At 52.1% G+C, this 22965-nt stretch overlaps 3 protein-coding genes across 4 annotated transcripts in view; all 3 read left to right on the top strand.

The window, feature by feature from the left end:
- The window catches only part of SF3A3 (splicing factor 3a subunit 3), a 28464-nt gene extending 25530 nt beyond the window's left edge, over window positions 1-2934 (top strand). Inside the window, exons 16-17 of the mRNA XM_082612350.1 lie at window positions 1638-1693; window positions 2625-2934. Coding sequence (XP_082468476.1) covers window positions 1638-1693; window positions 2625-2702 — 134 coding nt within the window. The 3' untranslated portion in view covers window positions 2703-2934. The remainder of the gene's footprint in view (window positions 1-1637; window positions 1694-2624) is intronic.
- Window positions 2935-3005: 71 nt separating this feature from the next.
- Window positions 3006-10503, top strand: LOC309799355 (uncharacterized protein). Of its 2 annotated transcripts, XM_082612351.1 has the most exons (7): window positions 3006-4255; window positions 5909-6095; window positions 7768-7835; window positions 8153-8259; window positions 8483-8651; window positions 9442-9506; window positions 9889-10503. In XM_082612351.1, the coding sequence occupies exons 2-7, from the start codon at window positions 5989-5991 to the stop codon at window positions 10294-10296; spliced, it is 924 nt and encodes a 307-aa protein (XP_082468477.1). In that variant the 5' UTR covers window positions 3006-4255; window positions 5909-5988; the 3' UTR covers window positions 10297-10503. The 2 variants fall into 2 exon arrangements, with proteins under 2 accessions (XP_082468477.1, XP_082468478.1); XM_082612352.1 differs by lacking the exon at window positions 9442-9506 and having other exon boundaries at window positions 3006-6095.
- A 1675-nt stretch (window positions 10504-12178) lies between these two features.
- Window positions 12179-22965, top strand: part of INPP5B (inositol polyphosphate-5-phosphatase B) — a 44006-nt gene continuing 33219 nt past the window's right edge. Inside the window, 8 exon segments of the mRNA XM_082615315.1 lie at window positions 12179-12287; window positions 13001-13065; window positions 13447-13541; window positions 14399-14496; window positions 14631-14660; window positions 15939-16049; window positions 20201-20343; window position 20345. Coding sequence (XP_082471441.1) covers window positions 13009-13065; window positions 13447-13541; window positions 14399-14496; window positions 14631-14660; window positions 15939-16049; window positions 20201-20343; window position 20345 — 535 coding nt within the window. The 5' untranslated portion in view covers window positions 12179-12287; window positions 13001-13008.

Below are 22965 nucleotides of genomic sequence, written 5' to 3'. Positions count from 1 at the left end.
TGCGCGCAGCAACGAAGGCCCAACACAGCCAAAAATAAATAAATAAAATAAATAAATTTATTAAAAAATGAAACTAACCACCCCATATTTTGGGGCCTCTCACCTTCTGAGATGGCCCACACTGTGTCCTAAAAAAAAAGAAAATCATGACAGCCTTTCTGATATCTGGTATTTTAGAACCACTCTGGGTTGGATTCCTGAATGGCCTGGACAAAGAATATGGTAACGCCCTGCCCTGGCACGTGGTAAATTCTCCATTCCTTTGTAATGTGCATGTTATCTGGGCCTGAAGACTTCAGCTAATTTAAGGCAATTAGCAAGGAAGGAAAAGATGATTAGTTGAGTGCCTGTACACCAGGCACAGAGCTAAGCACTTTCTTATATGTTGTCTCATTTACTATTTCTTTACCCATTTTAGACTTCAACTTCCTCTATAGGATATACCTTCTAATCAAGTCAAGTTTATTAATTCCCTAGTGGTCCAGTGGTTAAGACTCTGCCTTCCAATGCAGAGGGTATGGGTTCGATCCTGGGAACTAAGATCCCACATGCCGTGCGGTATGGCCAAAATTTTTTTTTTTAAGTGTGGTAATCTTGGGCTTCCTTGGTGGCGCAGTGGTTGAGAGTCCGCCTGCCGATGCAGGGGACACGGGTTCGTGCCCCGGTCCAGGAAGATCCCACATGCCGCGGAGTGGCTGGGCCCGTGAGCCATGGCCGCTGAGTCTGCGCGTCCGGAGCCTGTGCTCCGCAACGGGAGAGGCCACAACAGTGAGAGGCCCGCGTACCGCAAAAAAAATTAAAAAAAAAAAAAAAATGTGTGGTAATCTTGTCAAGTTTAGAGATTGTTCTACTTGATGGGAAATGTGAAAGCATATAAGAATCAAGTAATTGTTCCTTTTCACTGTAATCTGTTAATATTTTATCATCTTATCTCTGTAGCAGCAGACCTGTCCCATCTGCTCCACATAGCTCTTTGTTCTAAGGGTGCACCTTCCTGACACCATTCTTACAGGTTTAAGTTGTTCTTTCCCTAGTTTTGTTATCTGTCCTGTCTTTGTACGTGTTTGATCCCCTCCCTCTGAAGCTATGGTGGTGTCTGTAGATGTCTTCCCCTTTTCGTGATCATTGGAATAATTAGTTATTGAACTGTCAGAATTCTCGTTTTAATGTCTTCAGTGCTTGTTGAGCCATCTTATCTTTCAGACTCTTTGGCCATGATATTTCACTTTTTTTTTCCTCTAAAGTTTTTGAAATATATGCACCAGACTTTAAATAGACATATTTGACAATGTCTAGTGTTCTCAATCTCTTCTATTATGAACTTTAATACAATAAGGTCACTTTTTCCAATAATTCCTATATGTTGTACCACATTAGCTTTTTCCTTTGAGATTATCAGTTCTCAATTCTAAGAGGTCTTTGGTTAGATTTGATCCAACTTTTATTTTGCAGCCAAGAAACCTTACGGTAAATTTTGCAATGAAAGGGGTTTGTCCACAGGCGATCCAGACCCAAAATTCCAGTTTGGGGCAGGTAGAAGTCTCAAGGGCAGGCACTCAGGGGGATCCTAATGAGGGATGTGTTGTAACACCTTGTACCCAGTGGAGTCTGATTGCTGATCCTTTCTCGTCCTGCAGTGTGGGCCAAGCTGAAACTGCAGAAGGCATCGGAACGATGGCAGCCTGACACCGAGGTGAGTGCTCACACGGCACCGGGGGCAGCACCAAGAGACAGAGCTCCCCCACCATGGAGAAGGGAGGTAGGAGATGGTCCCTGGTTCACTGCAGCAGCAAGTGTAATGTGACAATGTCTGTAATTGGCTCTTGACTTGTAAGCCTAATTCATCTGTGATATTAAATTAAATGTGTCAGACTTTAAATCTGTGTCTTAAGACAGGTTATATCCTCCCACTGAAATTTTGAAGTGGCAAGCAGGGCTGCCCTGTGTCTTGTCCTGCCGTGAGGATTCATAAGCTAAGAAGTTGAGACTCCATGTCATACATTAGATATCCTTTGAGGAGAGCATCTGATGAGAGGTGATCTTCTCATGTGGCAGGGAGGTATCCTTGTTGGTCTTGAGATAGTCATCCTGAGCAGCAGATTTCAGAGATGAGGAATGATGTGTACGTGAGGTATGGTAGCTGCTGCTTCTCTTTTCGGTCAGTGGTTTTCAGTGTTCCTTTTTTTAGCAGCAAAGCCTTTTTCAGACAGTGATGTAGAACTCCAATAAATAAAATAGAAAAAAGCAGAACTGCTCTGGATGTGGAGAAGCTCAGCCTTCTTGGCCTTTCATCCCCCGTAGTGGTCTCTTAGGCGGAAACCCAGGATTCTTGGGAACCATTTGAAAACCATGTCTTAAGTGAGCCTTTCTCAACCAGGGTTCCTCGTCTTAAACACAGTGATTTGAATGAACTATTTTCTCAGACATCCACAAGGATCGGTCATAATTGGTACCATCCTAGATGTCTGATAGATGCTGTGAGCAATAGAGCAGAACCCCAGTTGAGAAAGGCTGTCTTAGACGAATGGCATGGAATCAGGCCAGGGTGAGCTCAGGTATCCAGAGGTTGGCTCCAAACATTTCTCCCAGGAGGTGTAGCTAATGGTGTTCCTCTTCCCTTTTAGGAAGAGTATGAAGACTCCAGTGGGAATGTTGTGAATAAGAAGACATACGAGGATCTGAAAAGACAAGGACTGCTCTAGTGTTCAGGGATGTATCTCAGCTGTGGGGCTAGCCCAGTCTTCCCTAAGATCTGCTTTTTCTATTTCTCCCAGCCAAGTGCTCCTAAAGACTCTTTGCTACTTAGTCTTACGGACTAGCATGCATCTTATAGAAGCAAGGCATGCTGGCATATTGCAGGGTTGAGGTGTGTTTTATCTTTGTTTTATATTAAAAAAGATTCTGTTGGAAAATAAAACCAGCCCTTGTTCTGAACGTGTCTTGTTCTGAAGCCCAGGATTATGTACTAATTCAGTCCTCTAGTTCTTAACACCTCCCTACCTCTTTCTCACGAACTTCAGTAGCAACTGAAGTCTAATGAGCGCCTGTTATGTTACATATATTATGCTGGGTAATTCTGACTTAGCCTCATTCCCCACCCCCATTTGCTGCCACTTCCCCAAATGAGCATCACCCCAGGATAAGCCCTGCCCTTAGCTGAGTCAGCCATTCGTGCACATACTGTACTCGGGAAAGATGGGGAGGGTGAGCCAGGACCTCTGCTAAGGACAAAGTTGTGGCACCAAGGTTGCCTTTTTATTTGCATAAAGGAAGGACCTGGGCTATTTTGGAATGGGCCTGCCCCTTCTCTAAGCCTCAGCAGCCTGGCACACAGTGAAACTAAGGCCAGCAGTGACTTCACCTGCTTGCTACTTCAGAACAAGAGTCCTTGGTCTACGTTTGTCTTCTATGGGATCCTCACTTGACTGAGAAGTGGCTAATATTCTTGTGTTCTCCAAGCCCAGATAGCCAAGATTTGGGCGGAGTTGAGCAGCTGCCTCAGGATCTGAATCTGGTATCCCAAAGGGAAAGGACTAGGGGAGCCGGGGGGCCCTGATCTGCCCTCAGCACAGTCATCTGAAAGCCAGGGCCGGGTCCAGAACAGGATTCCCCAGAGGCCCCCTTTGCCCCTCAGCACCCAGACCTTCAGTTTGTTTGTAATATATCTACTTATATGTCTGCTTGGAAAGATCCCAGCTCCAGAGCTGGCCTCTCCCTCACACTCGTCTATTGCCCTGGTTATCTCCATGAGTAGGGTTTCACCACCAGGTTGGGATTTTCCTTACTGGTTCAGCCCATCCCTTGGGCAAGTCGTCACATGTTCGTTTGTACTTTTGGCTTCTCCAGTTGCTTAAAACCCCAGTTGGACAACCTCTCCAGAGCCTGAGTTTCTAAAGCAGAGCGAGTGGATAATAAAACCTAATTGAGCCAACTGAAAACGTTGATAACTGAAAATAGGCCCAAAGTGCAAGGAGACATTGCCATTTGAGAAGAGAGTTAAAGCCTGGGAAATGGTAAACATGGGAGGGGATGTCTCTCCAGCCTTCCAGCTGGGGCAGTAGCAGCATCAGGCCTCCCCAGGGACACACCGGATGCTTTCCCACCGTCACATTCCTCTGAGCCCCCTCTTGAGGAGCGGGTACCTGGGACGGCAAGGTCAATCAATGGAGCATTCCAAGAGCCCGTTTTTTTTCTTTACAGTGTGGAGGGGCGGTGGGAGCAGGTTCTGTGGAGTCCTGCCGTCATCCTTGCCCAGGTAACTATAGTCATCCTGTGAACTGAGCCAGAGGTGCCTGGGAGGAAACAAGCCCCTGGGCGGGGGGCAGAGACTCCTTTTGTTCATTTGTTACAATCATCCAAATATTTTTTAGTGCCTTCCATGTGCCAGGCACAGCTAGGTTTGCAAATCTTGAGAATTAAGTGGATGTGAGATGGTGGGAGCAGACCCAGAGGTAAGGAGGTGCAGTAACACCTGGGCCAGCTGGAAGAGTCGTGTGGCCAGCTCCACCGAGCCCTGAGGGGCACAGAGTTACTTGGGAGGTGCCAGCAAACTTGGCATCAGTCAGAAGTGGGTCTCGGGACTTCCCTGGTGGTCCAGTGGGTGAGACTCCCTGCTCCCAATGCAGGGGGCCCGGGTTTGATCCCTGGTCGGGGAACTAGATCCCACATGCCGCAACTAAGAAGTCCGCATGCCGCAACTAAGACCTGGCACAGCCAAAATAATTTATATAAATAAATAAATAAATAAATAAGCAGTGGTTCTCCCCAGAGGTGACTCCCTGAAGTCTCGCCTTCAGGGGTCTGCTATAAGAAGAACAGGATTAGAGCTGAGCCCCCTGACTAGGCTACGGAGAGCGGAGTGGTGCTCTTTCCTGGGTTTAGATCAGTAGTTATAAATCTTTTTTACTTTGGAAATACAAAGATAACTGTGGACTTTCTCCTTAGAAAAGTATGCATGCATATACTTTTTTTTTTTTTTTTTTGGCAGTGCTGTATGGCATGCGGGATCTTAGTTTCCCCACCAGGTATCAAACTTGCGACCACTGCAGTGGAAGCGGGGAGTGTTAACCACTGGACTGCCAGGGAAGTCCCTGCGTGTACATTCTTGCACACAATTTCAGGGGCTCATGAATCCCCAGAAGTGCATCCTTGGTTCCTGAGTCTTATGAGAATCTCTCCTTTAGACCTGGAGTCTGAACCTCTGCCAGGGCACTGCCTGCCAGGAACATGATTCAGCTCACTTTTCAAGGAGGAAAGCTGCTCCATCAGAGCAACTGCAGGACTCTGCCTGCCCCTCCCAGCCCAGGCAGGAATCTGGGCTTGACCCCCAGATTGGCCCTGCTGAACCCAGAGGCTGATCTCGGGATGAACCTTCCAGAAGCGAGAGTCTCCTCACTCCCTACCTCTGAGAGGAAAGCCAGTAAATCTGTGTCCAGCCTCAACTGTCATCCCTTTCCTCCACTTCCCTTCTGTTCCCCTCGCTGGGTCAGCTTGTGCTGGAAGGCTCTACAAAGGGAGCACCCTAAAAGTAACCCATGTGTTGGGAAGTGAGGATCAGACAAAGGTGAGGTTTTTGTCCTCCCTCTGCATTATTTTTACATTTTTTTGTCCTTGGGATGATAACTACCTCTCCCTTCATCCTTCCATCCTGCCTGCTGGCAGCCTCGTCTCTAAGTTCTCTTGGTAGGAATGGGCCTGTGACCTCTCCCCACCCACTCCCCTTTCCACTATCAGACAGACAGAGTTCTCCCGTTGCAGGTGGGCCCTGGGAGGACCCTGGCCTCCCATCCCTCTCATCTCTTCTGAGAGCCTGCTCCACCTGCCAGGTTTCTCATCTACACAGATAAGACACGTTCCAGTGGGGTCCTTCTATCTGCCAGTTGACTTTACTTTCTCCCTTTGGCTTCAGTCTGGACAGCAGCTGTGGTTCCTTCTCTTGCCTGTGTCCCCGGTGGCAGCAGCGGCAGAGGGAACTGCCAGAGCTAACAGATGACTGGAGGGGAGGAGGGGCAGCCGCCAGCTTCCAGGGGCTGCGCTTGCAGCCTCCGTGACTCAGGCACACACGCTGGTTGCCCTCCACACCTTCAGGTGCGCAGGTAGGTCTGCAGCTGGGATGGGGTGGGGCTCAGGGAATACTGGGAATGTTCTATGTATGGAGACATGCACAGACTAAAGTAGATGGGCAAGGAGCCAGAACTAACACAGACTACCAAGTAACCATCTAAGCTTCGCCCGGCTTTCTGATCTGGCTGATTGTCTGCTTCCCTCACACTCCTGAGCTGTCCCTCCAGCCTCAGCTGTCCCAACCAGGAAGTGGGAAAAGGGCTGTGTGGGAGGCTTGGGTCCTTCCTTTCACAAGGGCACAGGGGCTGGGGAGAACCTTTGGGCCCCCCTCTTGACCTATTTGCCTTTGGAGACTGAAGTCCCCTTGAGAGGTGTTAACTGGATGAGAACACTTCTTGGGTGTAGCGTTGGAGGGGAGGGAGCAGTGGAGGGGCTGAGGCTTCTGGTGGTAAGGAGGGGTGAGGGTGGAGAGAGAAGTGGCCTCTATTGCCAAGGGGTCCTACCCTACCTCACCTCTGCACCCAGGATTCTGAGCACAGCCCCACTCATGCATTAAAGACCATGGCCAGAAGGGGCCCAGCCCAGACAGGGTCCAGGCTCTCCTCTGTATCACATCACCCTGGCAGCCATCACCTGTGAGATCCAAGTGCTAATGGAGGGCCAACCCTTGACAACAAGGAAACATGCCCTGTTAGCCCTGGGAAATCTGGGGGCTGGGTTGTGCTCAGCCTCCCAGGGTTGGGCGGGAAGATGGGAATAAGGGCCCCCTCTCCCATCTCCAGCAGTTTTCTGCCTCACATGGAAAAACTTGAACCTGGGCTTAGCAGACCCTTACAGATCTGATCCCTTTGTCCTGGGGGAACCAGAGCTGGCATCCAGCTATCCAGGGTCTGAGAGGTACCTCCTGCCCTTAGCTCAGCTCTGATTTAGAAACAGGGTTGGGTCTGAACCCTGAAGGATCTGGACAAGGGGAGCCCTGACTTCTGACCCCCTCTGTGACCCAGCATTTCCCTGCCCTGGGTTCTGAGGAAGCCCATCACCAGCCACTCCCCACCCCCAGCACCTTCTGATGTCAGAGGCAAATGAGGCCACATCAGAGGCACCGGATTTCCTGTCTATTTCCTGTCACTGCACCTGCTCCAGCTTTGTCTCCCCTCGGGCCTGGGATGCTGCTGTTGCCATGCCAACCACAACATTTACTCTCAGAGGGGCCATTACCAGGCTGCAGGACCCTTTGTGCTGGCCTCAATGTCACTCTGAAAGTATGACTTGCAGGAAGCAAAAGCCCAGCCCCTGGGACCCCTTATTCCATACAAGTTGACCCCCCTGCTCCCAGCTTTAGTTTACTCCTTCGCATAGTGTAATAATGGGAATCTCTGTTTGCAGCCCTCCCCTGGGCTGCCCAGGACCAGTCCCTCACCCTCTCGGGCTCCTGGCCTACCTCTCAGAAGATGTCTGTGACCAATAGTAGCCATCAGGCTGCTTTGCTCAGAAGTAGCTGTCCTAAGCCCAGGGACCTCAGCCTTTCCTGGTCCCTGTGACCAACCCTAACCTGTGACTACTCCTGGGCCCTGAGGCTATCCCTTCTTTTCACCTGTGTCATGGCCCCTTCTACTTAACCACTGCATGACCTTTCCTTAACCTTGACTCTTGAGCTGGTTGCTTCCTGCAGTAGGGTCTCCTCTCTCCTTTTCCTCCCACCAGTCCTCCTTCAGGTCCTACTGGTAGCCCAGAACCTGGTGAGAAGCCAGTTGACCCCCGCTCCTGTCCAGGTAAGCGGCAAAGCAGTCTGTGAAGGAGGAGAGAGCCTCCTGGATGCCTTCACCCTGGGGAAGAGGGCCACAGCGTTCAAACCCTCCCACAGGGCTTCCCTGGTGGCGCAGTGGTTGAGAGTCCGCCTGCCGATGCAGAGGGCACCAGTTCGTGCCCCGGTCCGGGAAGATCCCACATGCCGCGGAGCGGCTGGGCCCGTGAGCCATGGCCGCTGAGCCTGTGCGTCCGGAGCCTGTGCTCCGCAACGGAAGAGGCCACAACAGTGAGAGGCCCGCATACTGCAAACAAACAAACAAACAAACAAAACCTCCCACAGATGTGCCACAGCTTCCACTGCTACGGAGAGGCGTGCAAACCGGGAAGCAGAGCCTTTCAACCAAACAGCAGAGTGCAGCGCAGGCGAGAGCTACTGCGAGTGCAGGGGTAGGGCTGCTGTGGGGGACCAGGCAGGGTGCTGCCAGGAGGGGCTGCTGCAGGGTTGGAAGGGGTGTGACATTCAGGTACCTCCAGTAAGGTGCTGGGAGGGAGGTGCCGAAGAGGGAGAGAGAGGAGTCGGTGTTTGGGTTGCCCTGAGAGTTGAGATACGGCCCAGGACTGGCTGGCCACCCCCCATCGCCCTGGACTCACAGGCACTCTCTTTACCCAGCCGATCCAACTCAACGCTTCCCACTACATGGCCTGGTGCAGCCTCAGTTGTGAGGGGAGAAATGAAACCAGCCCCAGCCCTTACCTGCAGGCCTCTAGCCCCGGACCCTGCTCTCTGCAGCACTGCAGTGGCGGCGCACTCTGCCTGGAGCTCAACCAGTCGGCCTCGGGTGAGACAGTCCCCCTAGCCTGCAGCTCTGAACCCCTCCTCCGTGGTCCTCCAACTCCAAGCCCCTCCTCCGTTGCCCTCCACACTGACTCTTCCTCCCACTGGCCCCATAGGTTCTGAGCCCCGCCCCACCTGTCCCCAGCCCTGAGCCTTGCCCATCCTCTGACAGGCCCCCAACACCTGAGCTGTTTTCCCCAACCTCCCCAGCCTCCATCAACACCCCAACCTCTAAACCTTGTCAGGCTGGCCCTTAGCTTTGAGGTCTACCCTCCTCCTCGGTGCCCCACCCCTTCTGGATTTCCCCTTCCGACTCCCCACCTTTCCCCGCCCAGCTGGGCCAGTGCTCCCCTCCCCACAAGCTCCAAGGAAGCCGGAGCAAGTTCCTGTGCGTCTCCAGGTGGCAGAGATGGGCGAGTTTCAGGTGTGAAGTCCACACACAAGATGCCCTCCCCTGGGGGGGCGGCCTGGGGCTTTGCGGAGGAATTGTCCCCCAGCAGACGTGTCACAGCCCTTCCCCAGACAGCCCTGCTCTGCTCCCAGGCCTAGGCCACCTGACCGTCCCAGAGGACAAGACACTTCCCACTCCACCACTGGTGACCACCACCCTGCCAGCCCCCAAGAGAAACATGAGTGTCTGTCCACATCTGCCTGCTCTGGGAAGTGGAAGCAGGAATGGACAGCGAGGGGTGGCTGGGGCCAGTGGGACAGGCAGGATGGGGCTCCAGCCCCGCCTCTGTCTGGAGCTCACAGGGCTCGGCACCCCTTACCCTTCCCTTCGCTCTCTCTTCAAGGGGAAAATCTCCTGCCAAGGCAGACATCTGTGGCCGAGTGCCCCGAGGGCTCGGACTTCTGTGAGGTGGGCCCCTGCTGTGCTCCAAGGTTGGGTGCTGCCCTCCCTCAGAACTGCAGGCCTCTCTTCTCCCCCGCTCGACTAAAGGGTCAGCAGCCGAATCGGGCTGGAGCTTGACCTGCTGGGGGCCAGGCTGCTCGACCCTCTTAGCTCCACATTAGGCTGAAATCCAGGGCAGCGGCTGGAATCTTCCAAGTCTCTGTGACATGCCCCCTTGTTTCTGATCACCCTGTGTGTTCTCTGGGGACTGGCTGGCTGGCCTCATGGGGGTGGAGAGAGGGGTCCAAGGAAGTTCAGCCCAGCCCACAACCCAACTTAACATTTTTTTTTCTCTGTGAATGGGGGACGAAGGCAAGGGGAGGATGAAAGGTCTCATCTCTTCTTGCAGCTGAAACGGTCCAGCTCAGGCTACACTGCAGGGCGCAGCCAGGCCTGCATGACAGGGACGCCCAGGTGTCACAGGGCTGTGGCTCAGCCCTGCTACCACGAGTGCTGCCGAGCCTTGGCCTCAGGCAGCTGCCTCCAGCTGGATGAGAACCTCCACTTCAACGGGGCCGCACCAGGGGCCACCAGGAGCCGCCTGCCCTGGACCCTGGCTGGCGCTCTGCTGCTGTTCCTTCGCTCAGCAGTCAGGGAGCGGCAGGCAGGAAGGTCCCATAGGCCCTGCAAGTCCCCAGGCCCACCCCCAGCTCTGATTCCTGTAGCTGTATCCTTTTTTTTAAATAAATTTATTGATTTTAATTTATTTATTTTTGGCTGCATTGGGTCTTCATTGCTGCGCACGGGCTTTCTCTAGTTGCGGCGAGCAGGGGCTACTCTTCGTTGCGGTGTGCGGGCTTCTCATTGCGGTGGCTTCTCTTGTTGTGGAGCACGGGCTCTAGGCACGCGGGCTTCAGTAGTTGTGGCTCGCAGGCTCAGTAGTTGTGGTGCACGGGCTTAGTTGCTCCGCGGCATGTGGGATCTTCCCGGACCAGGGCTCTAACCCATGTCCCCTGCATTGGCAGGCGGATTCTTAACCACTGCGCCACCAGGGAAGTCCTCTGTAGCTGTATCTTTAGTAAAAGGGATTTATCAAGTCCACAACTCTGTGCTAGAGGTTCCCAGGGCCTAGGCCTGAACATGATGCTCTCCAAGGGGGCAGGGCCTTAGCCCCATTCCCAAGGAGAGGCTGGGATTTGTCTGGAAAAACAGAACAGTCTCCTGTCTGACCCCCATCAAGTAGGAGGACCCCAAAGTCCTGCAGGGACAGTTTCTTCATCTGTAAAAATGCTCGGTTCCATCTACTTTTCCCAGATCCTCCCCAGACTTTGACACAAAGAGGGGGGCTGGAATTGGGGTTCCCCTGCTTTCCTGAAATGACCACCACCCCCTTTATCTTTAAGGGTCTAAATCAATCCCCTTTCTTGTCATCCCCCACACAGCTTTGAAACCAAATTCAAATAAACTTGAGCTCCATTTATGCTGCGGATATTTCCAGGAAAAGAAGAAGATTGGGAAGAAGGTGATGTCTGTTTCTGGAAGAGGTTTGCGTATACAAACTTGAACTGGTCACTAAGGCAGCAACTCTCAGCTTAGGGAAAAAGGAGTGAGGATGGGTTAGAAGTCACATGCTCACTCCTTCCCCTGCATTTACCCTTCAGTTTGTGTCAAAGCTTGAGAGAAAGAGCATTCATTAAGATAATTCACTAATTCAATAAACATGTTCTGAGGGTCAACTGTGTGCCAGAAACTACCCTGGGGTGATGAGGAAAAGATACAGCCAGTCCTCAGGGAGCTTACAGCTTAGTGAAATGGCCAATAGGCTGGGAGAGACCGGTTCTGGACTCCCTGATCTGAGCTGGCCCTTTTTGTCCATCTGGAGCAGCCTGCTTATCTTAGGTGGGAAATCGAGGCCCCAAAGGAGGAAGACCTTGCCCAGGTGCCTGTGGCCAGTGAATCGGGGGAAGGGGCCAGAGAACAACAAAGTACAGCCTCAGGCTGTCCTGAGAGCTGAGTGGCCCCCTCCCCTGAACTCTTTCCTCCCTGAGAAGGAGAGAGGATAGAGCCTCAGCACAGTACTGCATGTGAACAGGATCACACCCTTTACAATGTGCATTCTCATCCTTTATCCCCAAACAGCCCCATGAGGCAGGCGGGACCAGGTGCTCCTGTCACACACACCTCACACACACAGCGCTGAGGCTTGGGGGGGGGAGGGAGGCATGTGGCAGTGTCCATGGCACAGAAGTTGGAGTCACACTTTCAGCTGAGGCCCAATTTTGCCACTTTGCTAGCTGCGAGGCCTTGGTCAAATTGCTTCATGTCTCTGAGCCTCAGTTTCTACACCTGGAAAATGGGGTAGTGGTTCTTCACAGTGTTGTTCTTCTTTAAGCTAGGATGGGGTAGTTAGCTGGGGAGGAGGCTTCCAGTAGAGGCCAGTGTTGGCCTGCCTGGAGTGAGAGGAGTTGAGGATGAAACTGAGAAAGTGTTTTTCTTTAAAGTGACCATCTTCCTTCCAGGTCCTGGGCGGGGAGCTCTGGCCCCATGACTTCCAGGACCGAGGGTGAGCCGAGGGCAAGTACTTAGGAAAAGCTTTCCGGAAGAGGGAGCCCAGGGTAATCCAAGACCTAAGGAGTTAACGGGGGCAGGGAGGACCCCCCCACCCCACCCCCGCACTGGCGAGGGCAGGCTGGGACTTGCAGGCTGGCTGACCGTCGTGTGGCGTGGGGGCTTCTGGGAAATGTAGTCTCTGGCTGGGCCCCGGGACCGCGGTGTTCGGCACACCCAGCAGTGGTGACAGCTCAGGAGGTAGGCGGCGATGGCAGGGGTGTGGGAGCAGGTGCGGAGCAGGGAAACCAGGGCGGGGCTGGGCAGGAGGGGCTGGGCAAGCTAAGGGCTGGGACCTCTGGCCTGATGCTGTCAGAGCCGGACACCGTCGGCCTTCGGCTGACGCAACGGGGCCTGCTGGGCTGGGGGAGGGCCAAGGAGTAATGGGACACTTTCCCATCTCCAGGGGAAAAGGGACAGAACTGGGGTCCTTGTTTAGGATGAGAGCTCCCTTCCAGAGATAGTGCAGATACACCCCTGACACTCACTGCCCAGAGAGGTGCCAGCAGGACTAATACTGCTCCCCAAAAAGGAAGGCAGAGCCCCATCCCAGGAGCAATAGGACTTGTCTTCCTCTCCAGTAATGGGACAAGGCACCCCACGTCCAACGAATAGACTGGACCCCACTTAGAAGCGACTGGATGCCCTTCAAGACAAAGGGCGGTTCAGCAAATTGTACCTCTCACCAGGGGCAAAGGGATGGCCCCTCTCCCTAGAAACTAAAAGGCCCATTCTCAGGGGAAGGGGGAGGGGGAGGAGGAGGGAGCGGATGGGGCCTCCTCCACCTTCTCCCAGCACAGAGCCCCTCCTCCCTGCCCCCAGCCCTCCCTCAGGCAGCTCCGGTAACCTCCTGAGTGACTTGTTGACCTAAGGGGCTCCCATCTGCCCTCCCCCGGGGCGTGTCTGCTCAGCAGGGGCCAGCATGGACCAGTCTGTGGCGATCCAGGAGACCCTGGCTGAGGGGGAGTACTGCATCATCATATCCTTTCCTGCCAGTGCTGAGCTCCCAGCCCCAGGGCCTGCCCTGCCTGGCCTTGGGAAGTGGAATGGCAGGTGCCTACGTGTCTGTCTGCTTGCCTCCCTCTCTCTGTGCCTTCAGGGGGAGATGGAAACCTGTACATACTAAGCAGTTAGTCCTGGACTCTCTGCCGAGTGCTTTAAATACTCAGTTACCCTCCCACCCCCTGTGACGTTGGGGGTTAACTCTCCCCATTTCACAGATGAGGAAAGGTCGGAGAGGTGAAACCACAGAGGGAATCTGTGTGGGTGAGGGTGGGGCGGGGCAGGGCAGGGCAGGTGGGGCGGGCTGGGTTGGGTGAGGCCCGTCTCCCTTTTGGTTTGCCTTGACCCTGAGCTTCAGGCGGTGCAAGGAGCGCTGTGTGAGGGAGAGAGCAGGCAGAGCCGCCTCCTGGGACTCGTGCGCTACCGGCCGGAACATGGTGGCCAGGAACATGCGTCAGTGACGGGTTCAGTCCTTGCCTCTCTGGCCCTGGGTTTTATTATTCTCCACTGTCCCTCCAGCTGGACTTCATGCCCTCTAGGGCAGAGTCTGAGGCTTCTAGAATAATTGTAATAATGATAGTTAATAGTTTTTGACCACTATAGGCCAAGCCCTGTGTATTCTTAGCTCGTATAATCCTCAAAATTGGATGAGAAAACTTCTCAAGAAGATGGTTGAACATACTGCTCCAGATCTTGAGCCCTGTGGCCTGACTGTCTTGGGTTCAAATTCAGGCTTTGTTACTTCCGAGCCACGTCATCCTGAGCAAACCTCGATGTGTCCGGACTGAAGATTAAAATGAGTTACTACACGTAAAGTGTTTAAAATGCTGTGAAGCACATAGAAAGGGCTCCATAAATGTTGCTAGTAATACCCACATATTACACAGAAGCAGAGAGAAAATAATTAATATTTATCAACGGTCTCACAGCCAGAAAGTGAACCTCAGGGTCTCAGAGCTGGGAAGGAGGAGCCTCAGACATTTTCGAACCCACCACCCTCACCTTACAGATGGAAAAGCTGAGGTTCAGGGAGGGAGTGGGGAGGCTAAGATTGCCCTGTCCTTGTCACTTGCAGTGCTAGAACGCACAAGGGGGAGATCAAACGCGGGTTTTACTAACAAGGCAGGGGCTCCCCAAAATGAGGCAAGTTCAGCTTTGATGACCCAACAGTCTCTGGTGGGCACCATGAGCAGAGAGACATGAGCACAGCCCCAGGAACCAAGGAGAGAGTGCGAGCACCCCGAGGCGTCCCCGATGGGCCTGAGGGACGACTACAGGCCCCCTGTCCTCACTCTGCTTCCTGCCCTCAGTCTCTTCCTGTACACACACCGGAGGATGGCCATTACCGGGGACGATGTCTCCTTGGACCAGATCGTGCCGATCTCTCGGGATTTCGCTCTGGAAGAAGGTGCCACAGGGGGCTGGACCGGATGATCCCTCTCCTCTGGGCTCCCGGGTCATTTCTGCCTTTGTTGGGGGTGGGGCGTTGGGAGGAAGGATGATGCTCAGCTGCTAAGGGCGCTTTCGTTTCCCTGCCCACAGTGTCCCTGGATGGTGAAGTCTACTTTCTTGGTGAGTGGTCCTTTCAGTCTGAGTCCCAGTTGGGGCAGGGGGAACAGAATCTGCAGAGCGAAGAGTGGTGTGAAGTAAGAGTGCTTCCTGATCGCCTTAACTGTGGCATGCAGGACCCTGCAGGATCAGGCCCCGGTCATCTCTCCAGTCACTCTCTTCCCTGCTTGCTGCACTTGGAATCCCCTGCATTCCAAGCACCTCAAACGTGACGCGTTTTCACCACGGAGCCCTTGCACACGCTACTTCCTCCTCTTGAAAGCCCTCACTCCTCTTTTTGCATAGCCAGTCATCCTCCAGGGCTTCAGTTCACACTGACTTTCCTCAGGAAGCCTTTGTTGAACTCCTGAGAGTGTTTGTATCCTGAAAGTGTTTGTATTTCACTCATGCACATTCCTTTGTCTCGTCCTTACCATCTCTCTGTCACCTACAGTGATTTAATTATTTATAGTGACCTATGTAATGTCTGTGTTCTTTGCTAGACTGTAGTCCTAATAGCAGAGGTAGTAATAATAATAATAATAGAAATGAATATTTAATCAATGATGATCTCGTGCCAGGCACTCTGCTAATGAGCTTTACACACATCACATGGTGCTTTCCTCACGATTCTGTGAGGTCATCACTGCTTTCATCCCCATTTTATGGACGAGGTAATGGAAGCCCAGAGAAATTAAGTAATTTATCAGGTGGTGGGACAAGGATTCAGACTCCGAATCCAGACTCTGGAGCCCACGCTCTTGATCAGTCTGCTGCATTGCTCCTACTCATTCATTAGTTCAGCACATGTTTCGGGTGCTCGCCATGTGCCTGCTGGGTGCTGAGGTTACGCTATGAGCCAGACACCATCCACAGTCTAGCTCCCTGAAGACAAGGCCATGTCTGATGTCTTCAGCATGGTGTTCCCTGTGACTAGCGTGTGCCTGGCACAGTCAGGGAGACTGACCGACGGACGGCCCCCCTGTCCGCCTCTGTGTGCTTTTCATTCCACTGGTGGGGCGGGGGTAGACGACAGGTGAGAACTTGGTCTCTTCTGGCTCCGTCCAGAAGGCTACGGTGAGGCTTACTGAATTTTCAGAGCTGAGGTCCACCCCCTTTGTAGACTGAGGGTGATGTTAATTTGGAGCTGGGGGTACAGAGGGCTCCCTTATTGCCCCAGCTTAAGGGTCAGAGGGGCTTTGGGAGCTTGGGCTGCTGAGGTTCCATGCTGGGGGCTCCAGCCTAAAGATGCACCTAAGCATCCTGGAGGCCAAGGGCTCATTTCCTGCCTCCCCTGTTCAGGCTCAGATGTCACCGTCCAGCTGGACACAGCGGAGCTCAGCCTCGTATTCCAGCTCCCCTTTGGTTCACAAACCAGAACGTTTCTCCAAGAAGTCGCCAGGGCCTGTCCAGGTAGGTAAGACCGCAGGCTCCCGGGGGAAGGTGGGGCTGGGCACTGACCTCCCCACCACCAGTTGACTTTGCACCCTTTGGACTTACACTCCACAGTTTCTGTGCCCTCTCAAAGCTGCTGGCATGAGGCCACAGTGCCCCCAGGCCACCAGCCAGCCATGGTGTTTGCATTTCTGTTTTCCCGTTTCTGGACCCGAGTTTTAACTCCAGCAGGGCCCCTTCGCCCTCCTTGCTCTGGGCAGGGCTGCACGGGGTGAGTTGTGATTCTCATGCAGAATCTTTTACAAGTTAGCAGGGTCAGCAGCTTCTAGAGGCCCACCTTCCCTCTCCCTGACAACCACAGCTAGAACCAAGGGAAGTCTGTCATAAGAGCTCTCCTGCCCTTGTACCCTGCTCTGTTCCCCACCACAGCTGAGAAAATGGTCTAGCTTTAACCTAACAGTGAGAAGTCAGTGGCCTCTAGGGCAGAATTTGTTTAGACTGGACGACCAGCCAGGCAGGTAAAGGAGAGTTTGTTCAGAGCAGAGAATCAGCCAGAGAACATGCAAATTCTAGCCACCAGGTGCTGGGGCTTAGCTGTTTACCCAACACTGTCACTTATTTCCTTTCTAGCTAACATCCTGGCTCTGCAGGACTCGGGGGTGGGCTCCCCTTCTATCGTGGTCTCATCATGGAGCCTGAATGTCTGGGGGCTCCAACTTAGTTTGCCCGGTGTGCAGGAAGGGTACTGACTGTTGATGCAAACTGGGCAATGTGGGAAAAGGAAACAAGATTATAGAGCCTTGAATGCCGAGTTAAAGGGTTGATCCTATAAGCAGGGCAAATTTACCTCCAAACCTTCAACTAATAAGGATAACCTGTTTTATGATTATTATTGGTAGTTGTAGGAGAATAACAGTAGGTACAGCAAAGAGCATGGACTTTGAAGCTATACAACCTCTTGCATTTGAAGCCTATCTTTGCTGGTCTTTAGCTGTGTGACTTCGGGCAAACCATCTCACCTCTCTGAACCTTGGTTTTGTAGACTTTTTTTTTCTCCCAGATTTATTGAGCTCTCATTGACATACAGCATTGTGTAAGTTTAAGGTGTACAGCATAATGATTTCACTTACATACATCACGAAGTGATTTCCACAATAAGTTTAGTGAACATCCATCATCTCATACAGATATACAATCAAAGACATAGAAAAAAAATTTTTTTCCTTGTGGTGAGAACTCATGATTTACACTCGTAAAAACTTTCTTTCATAGAACACAGCAGTATTAAATATATGTATCATGTTGTTGCACCCCTAGTACTTATTTATCTTTCTTTTTCTTTCGGGGGGTGCGTACCATGTGGTTTGCGGGATCTCAATTCCCCCGACCAGGGATTGAACCCGGGCCACGGCAGTGAAAGCCTGGGATTCTAACCACTAGGCCACCAGAGAACTCCCTATTTATCTTATAACTGGAAGTTTGGATCTTTGACTGCCCTCACCCAATCCCCTTTCCCCCCACTTCATCCCTCCCACTGGTAACCACAAATCTGATCTCTTTTTCTATGAGATTGCTTGTTTGTAAACTTCTATATGTAAAGAATATCTTCCTCATGGAATTGTGAGAATTAAATGAGGTAATACATGTGAAAGTGCCCAGCACATACTAGGAGCTCAGAAAAATATTTCCTTAGCTAACATTCATTGTGGACTTATTGTGTGTTAGACACTGTTCTGAGGACTTTTCAGCACATGATCTCATTTTCCTTACCACAGCCGTTCAAGGTAGGTATTATCAGTGTGTCCATTTTACAGGTGAGGGAACAGAGGCTCAGGGAGGTTAAATGCCTTACCTGAGTACATAGCTGGTAAATAATAGCGCCAGGATTAGATAGGATTAGAGAGTCTCCTCCAGAGCCTGAGCTCTTGAGTTTTGCTCTAATGCATCCTAAGCTCATGCCAACCCATCCCATCTATACTGCTCAGGGAAGACTTCGTGTAGGAGGTGATGTTTAAGCTCTGACTTGAAGGATGAGTGAGGTTTTTTCCCAGGCAGCCAACATGGGAAAAAAGACAGTCGGAGTTAAGAGCAGGGCACTGGGTGGGATTGAAGTTGGGGTGGGAGGAGGCTGTGGAATGAGCTGAACCAGGACAGGCCAGCAGAGACAGCTCATGAAGGGTCTTAAATAACCAACAAAGAGCTTGGATTTTGCCCTGTAGCTTGTGGGGAGCTGATGGAGCTTTAAACTGAGGACTAACGAGGCAGGATTTGAACATTAGGAAAGTTCCTCTGGCAACTGGTGCAGAAGGGGAGAACCTAGAGCAGGGAGATCAATGGGAATGTATTGCAGTGGTTCAGGCATAAAAAATGAGGCTTGGACCAGGGCCCAGTCATGGGGATGGGGAGGAGAGGACGGACTGGAGAGATCAAACCGATGAGAATGAAGGCACCGTGGGAACACTGAGTTTGGGTTGTGTTCACAGCTTTACTCTCTGGGGTTACAACAGTGCCTGGCATGTAGTAGGCACTTAACACATATTTGTTGAATGGATGAACAGAACTTGGTGCCCAGCTGTGAGAATGAAAGAGAGGGAGTTAGTCGAGGATGATTCCCCTCTTTTAGGCTTAGGTATCTGTCGGTCGGTTCCCTTCCCTGCTCTTCCTTCTGGGGTCCACACCTGGGGTAACCAGCAGGGAAACTGCACTAACGCAGCTTCTTTGAGCAGCTATCATGATGTGGACTTCCTCCAGGAGGGGTCTGGGTGAGAGGGGACTCTCAGAGCTGACAGACTCTTGGAAATCCACCTGCCCAACCCTTGCATTTTACAGATAAAAGGACCAGAGTCCAGGATGAGGTTACAAGTGAAAGGAACTAGTTTTTCCCCACCCAGTCCTTGGTGGGTAATGTGCAGCACAAAAGGTCAGGGAGTGGAAGTGACTTGGTCAAAAAATCACAGTTAGAGGAAAGAATTAGCCAACATTAATTGAGTACCTACTGTGTGCCATATATTTTTCTAGACAGCTAGACAACACACAACAACCATGTTTTTCTGTTTAGTCTTTTGAGCAATACTAAAGAGTATCCTGTTTTACAGATGAGTAAACTGACAAGAGAGTAAACTGACATTTTAGTAACTTACCCGAGGTCATTCATTAATTGAAGTAATAGGACCAGCTTTGGAACCCCAGGTTATAACTCCAAAGCCCATGGAGTCCAGAGATTTCAGTTCAGATCCCAGCTCTGCCACTTCCTAGTTGTGAATGTGAACAATATATTTTATTTCTATGAGCCTTGGCTTTATTATTTGTACAGTGGAAATATGAACTTGCCTTACTACTCCAAGAGTTTTGTGAGGATCAGATGGGTTAATAGCATGTAACTGCTGAAAATAATTTAAAAGCTGTGTCTGGCAGTGCCATAGTCAGTCCTACGACCCAAGTCTCTTCATTTATGATGCCCTTGCAAATCCAATTCAGCTCGGTCAGGCTCATGCTGTTCTACAAGGAGAACTGGCAGGATAGCATAGGAAACAGCAAGTGTTTAGGAGTCAGGCAGACCTGGGTTTGAGTGAGAGGCAGAGAAGACCCAAGAATTTCTAGGAAGGAGGAGTGGCAATCTGGTTCAGAGGGAACCAGAGGACTCGTCTTGAAGGCATATTTCATAGCAGGCACACTGCTTTTACTTAGAGTGTGTTTTTTTTGGGAGGCTTGCGAGTTGCTGATGGAGATTATGGGTAGTTAAAGCCCCCAACCCGCTCCCTAGTACTAACATGTATTTGAGTTCCCACTCTGCCACTCACTCTGCGACCTCAGACTTCACCTCTCTGAGCTCAGTTGCCATGGGATAATAGTTGCCACCGGATAAATCGTTCCCTTGCTCCTAAAGTTAGTTGTGAGAATTAAGGAACGTAATATGCAAGTGAAGCATAGACCTCAGCACATAGTTAACACCAGGTCGCAGGAGTGGTGCTTGTTTATCTTGGTACAGCACTTTCGTTTTCATGTTCATTATTGTATTTGAATCTCAGGCCCACACTGTGCGCCAGGGAAACAGGCTTGGAGCCTCCCCGGAGAGGCTGAGCGATTTGCTCACGGACAGACAACCTTGCGGAGGTGGAAACGGCTCTTCAAGTCCGTGGCTCAGTATTCCCTCCTTTTTCCTTCAACAGGCTTCAACTCCACGGCCCTGGACCCTAAGTTTCTGTGGCTGTCTCGATACAGGCGAAAGGAGCCCGAGACCGAGCTGCCCACGCCGCGCGGCTGGCACTCAGCCCCGGGCACCCGGCCCGGGCGCGCTGGAATTGGCGGAGGCAGGTATCGATCTCGGAAGGCGCGAAGGGGATTGGAGGAGGCCAGGCTTCAGGGGCGGGACCCGTTCTCTTTGGGGGCGGAGCTATGGAGCAAACCGGCTTTTGATTGGCGAGGGTGGCACGTGGGGGCGGGCCCCTCTGGGGGTGGAGCGGGGGCGGGGCTCCGGGCGGCGTGATGAAGAGCTTGAGGAAGGAGGCAGGGAAATGTCCGCCGCCGCCGGCTCTCGGGAGCGCGAATCTGCAGGTCCGGCGGGCGGTGGGACGCTGGGCTGGGGCTCTGGGGCGGTGGCGGGCCAGACCCTCGGGCGGGCAGGGTCTGTGGGTTGGCTGGCGGACGCTCAGGGCAAAGACCAAGGTCCTGGCCCTACGGAGGCGGAGACGTTGGGGCTGAAGTGCTGTGGGGATGTTAGTTATTCTTAGCCGGGCGTGATGAGGGCAGGCGGGGGCCAGTGGGGTACTCAGGAATCCCGAGGCCGGGGTTGTGGTAGTAGTAAAGCTCCGTTCCTGACTTCGCTGTGTGACCTGGGGCGGGTGGCTGCCCCTTTCTGAGCCTCAGTTTCTCCATCCTGACCTTCGAGTTTGACTTGTGTGGAGGTGCACTCCCCATGACAGAGCCTTCCTTGGGGTGAGGACTGGTGTGTGTACTGGGGCTGCCTGGCTCTCCTGTCGGTCCTCAGCCCCTCTGAGAGATTGGGCTGTGCGCCGAGCCGGAGTCCAGGAGAGCCCTGTCCACCCTGGGCCTGGAGGGCACAGTGAGGTTACAGGTGAAGGGGATTAGGTTTTTTTTTCCACCCAGCCCTTGGTGGATAACGTTGTGCAGCACAAAAGGCCAATTGTTGAGCAGGAGGTTGTCTTCTGGAGAGTGAGAGGCCCAGGGCTGAAATTTGGGTCAGGCTGGTGCTTTGGGAGGACCTGCAGACCTCTGTTTTCTGTCTAGCTCCTAGGTTTTCTGCCCGGAGCTCCCTGGTATTTTTTTCTCATGGGTGTGCCCGTGCAGCTCCTGTTACGTCTGAGCTTTGGCATGACCACTAGTACCCACTTGTGCCCCTTTTCTCAGCCATTTGCTAGGGAACTGTCAAATAGCTGTGTAAGTGTGGGCGGGCGCTCCACTTGCTCTTTAAAGGCTTGGAAACTATGAGGGGCTGGGGGAATAGCACGTTGCACAAGTTTGTAAAATGGGAGGAAACTAAGCGAGCAATGGACTTCCTCCGTGCTCGTGCTTTTCCTTCATTGCAGCCTCTGCAAGATGCAGTCGCAGCACACGATGGTGCTGATAGTTTGCATCTCTCATGGGCTTAGCTCACTTGAAGGGCTGATCTTGAGAGAGCTGTTGCATCAGTTTCCATGACATTCTGGGCTCTGGTACTGGGACAGGTGAGAGCTTAAGATTAAGTACATATCTTCCCCTTGCCCCTTCGAAAGGGCAGCGTCCAGACAGTTGGCAGAGGACAGGCCCGATGGCAGCAGAAAGAGGTGGGTTCTGTTTTCTCAGCCAGCACGCCAGAGCCTGTTGGAGCGCTTCATCTCCTAAGTAGAGGGAGGTCTTCTGTGAGAAGTCGGGACAGCTCTGAAGCAGTTATCTGCCGCTGGGTGATAAATGCAAAGTGATCTCAGAATCTGTGATCTTTCAAAAATCCGAAACTAGCCACTTGCTGGTGAGGAGTTACTGTCAAGGTTTTGGTTTCATTTTTGATTTGAAATGATTTGTCCCCATCGTAATACCTACAATAAGTGGGGTTACACTACTAAATGCTAAGTTGCTCATGTTAAAATTGGTAAGAAATGGCACCAAGCCCCCAGTTCTGTTTCGGTCAGCTCTGTTTCCAGAGTTGCTTTGGCCTCAGAGGAGAGTCACATCATCTACAACAGGTTGGGGGAACCCTTTGGGCCTCCTCTGGATGTCCCTGAACCCCAAGGGAAACAGATAGCGAATTTGATGCTTCCTATATGCATATGATCAAAATTCCCACTTCCTGATAGCCCAGGGAACCAACCCAAAGGCTGCTTTAAAATGCTGTTTGTGATGCACATCGGGAGAAACAGGGCTTCCCCAAGGAGCTGACAGTCTGACAGAGAGGGATCTGATGATTCATAGAGGTAAGAGAGTGTGGGGTCGGCTCAGCAGGACGGGGGACCTTGTGAGGCGAGCCAAGGGTAGGAGCCCCTCAAAGGCCTAGGTATTTGGGGGGCAAAGTGAAGCTGGTTTTCAGTCCTTGCCTTCGTCTTGGTAGGGAAAGGAAAGCTCTCACTTGGATGCATCTCTCCAAAAATGTCCATTCTTTTCCTTGATTTGTCTTTCCTGCATTCAGGAGTGTCAAGCCAAGCTCGGTAGGAATTGCAGAAAAGTGAAATGCAGAAGTTTTAGATTGGGGTTGGTGTCATTTCAGGTTCAGATCGGGATCTTTGAGCTAAGTTGTGGTGTTGAAGTGAGATGTAAAGCTTCTGGTCAAGTGGCAGGCTGTTCCATCTGATTCTCTTGGCCTCTTTAGACTCCTAGACCTTGCATGGGTCTCAGACAAGTAGCTGTTGTAAGTAGGGGCTTTTCTGCTTCTTCACTTATTTAACTGCTCTTCTTGGTGTAGCTTTTTCTTTCCTTAAAAAGAAATAAGGAGAAATGCCTTCCT

This window comes from Mesoplodon mirus, assembly GCF_964341445.2.
Source record: "Mesoplodon mirus genome assembly, chromosome: 3".
Classification (NCBI taxonomy): domain Eukaryota; kingdom Metazoa; phylum Chordata; class Mammalia; order Artiodactyla; family Ziphiidae; genus Mesoplodon; species Mesoplodon mirus.
Note: the sequence above shows the minus strand (reverse complement) of the source record. Positions and strands in the feature narration are given on the sequence as shown.

Excerpts from the sequence above, each read along its gene's own strand:
- LOC309799355 (XM_082612351.1), top strand. The coding sequence starts at position 5,989 with ATGACTGGAGGGGAGGAGGGGCAGCCGCCAGCTTCCAGGGGCTGCGCT. Across the intron at positions 8,260-8,482 it reads GAGCTACTGCGAGTGCAGGG|CCGATCCAACTCAACGCTTC; the intron begins GTAGGGCTGCTG and ends CTCTTTACCCAG. Across the intron at positions 9,507-9,888 it reads AGGGCTCGGACTTCTGTGAG|CTGAAACGGTCCAGCTCAGG; the intron begins GTGGGCCCCTGC and ends CTCTTCTTGCAG.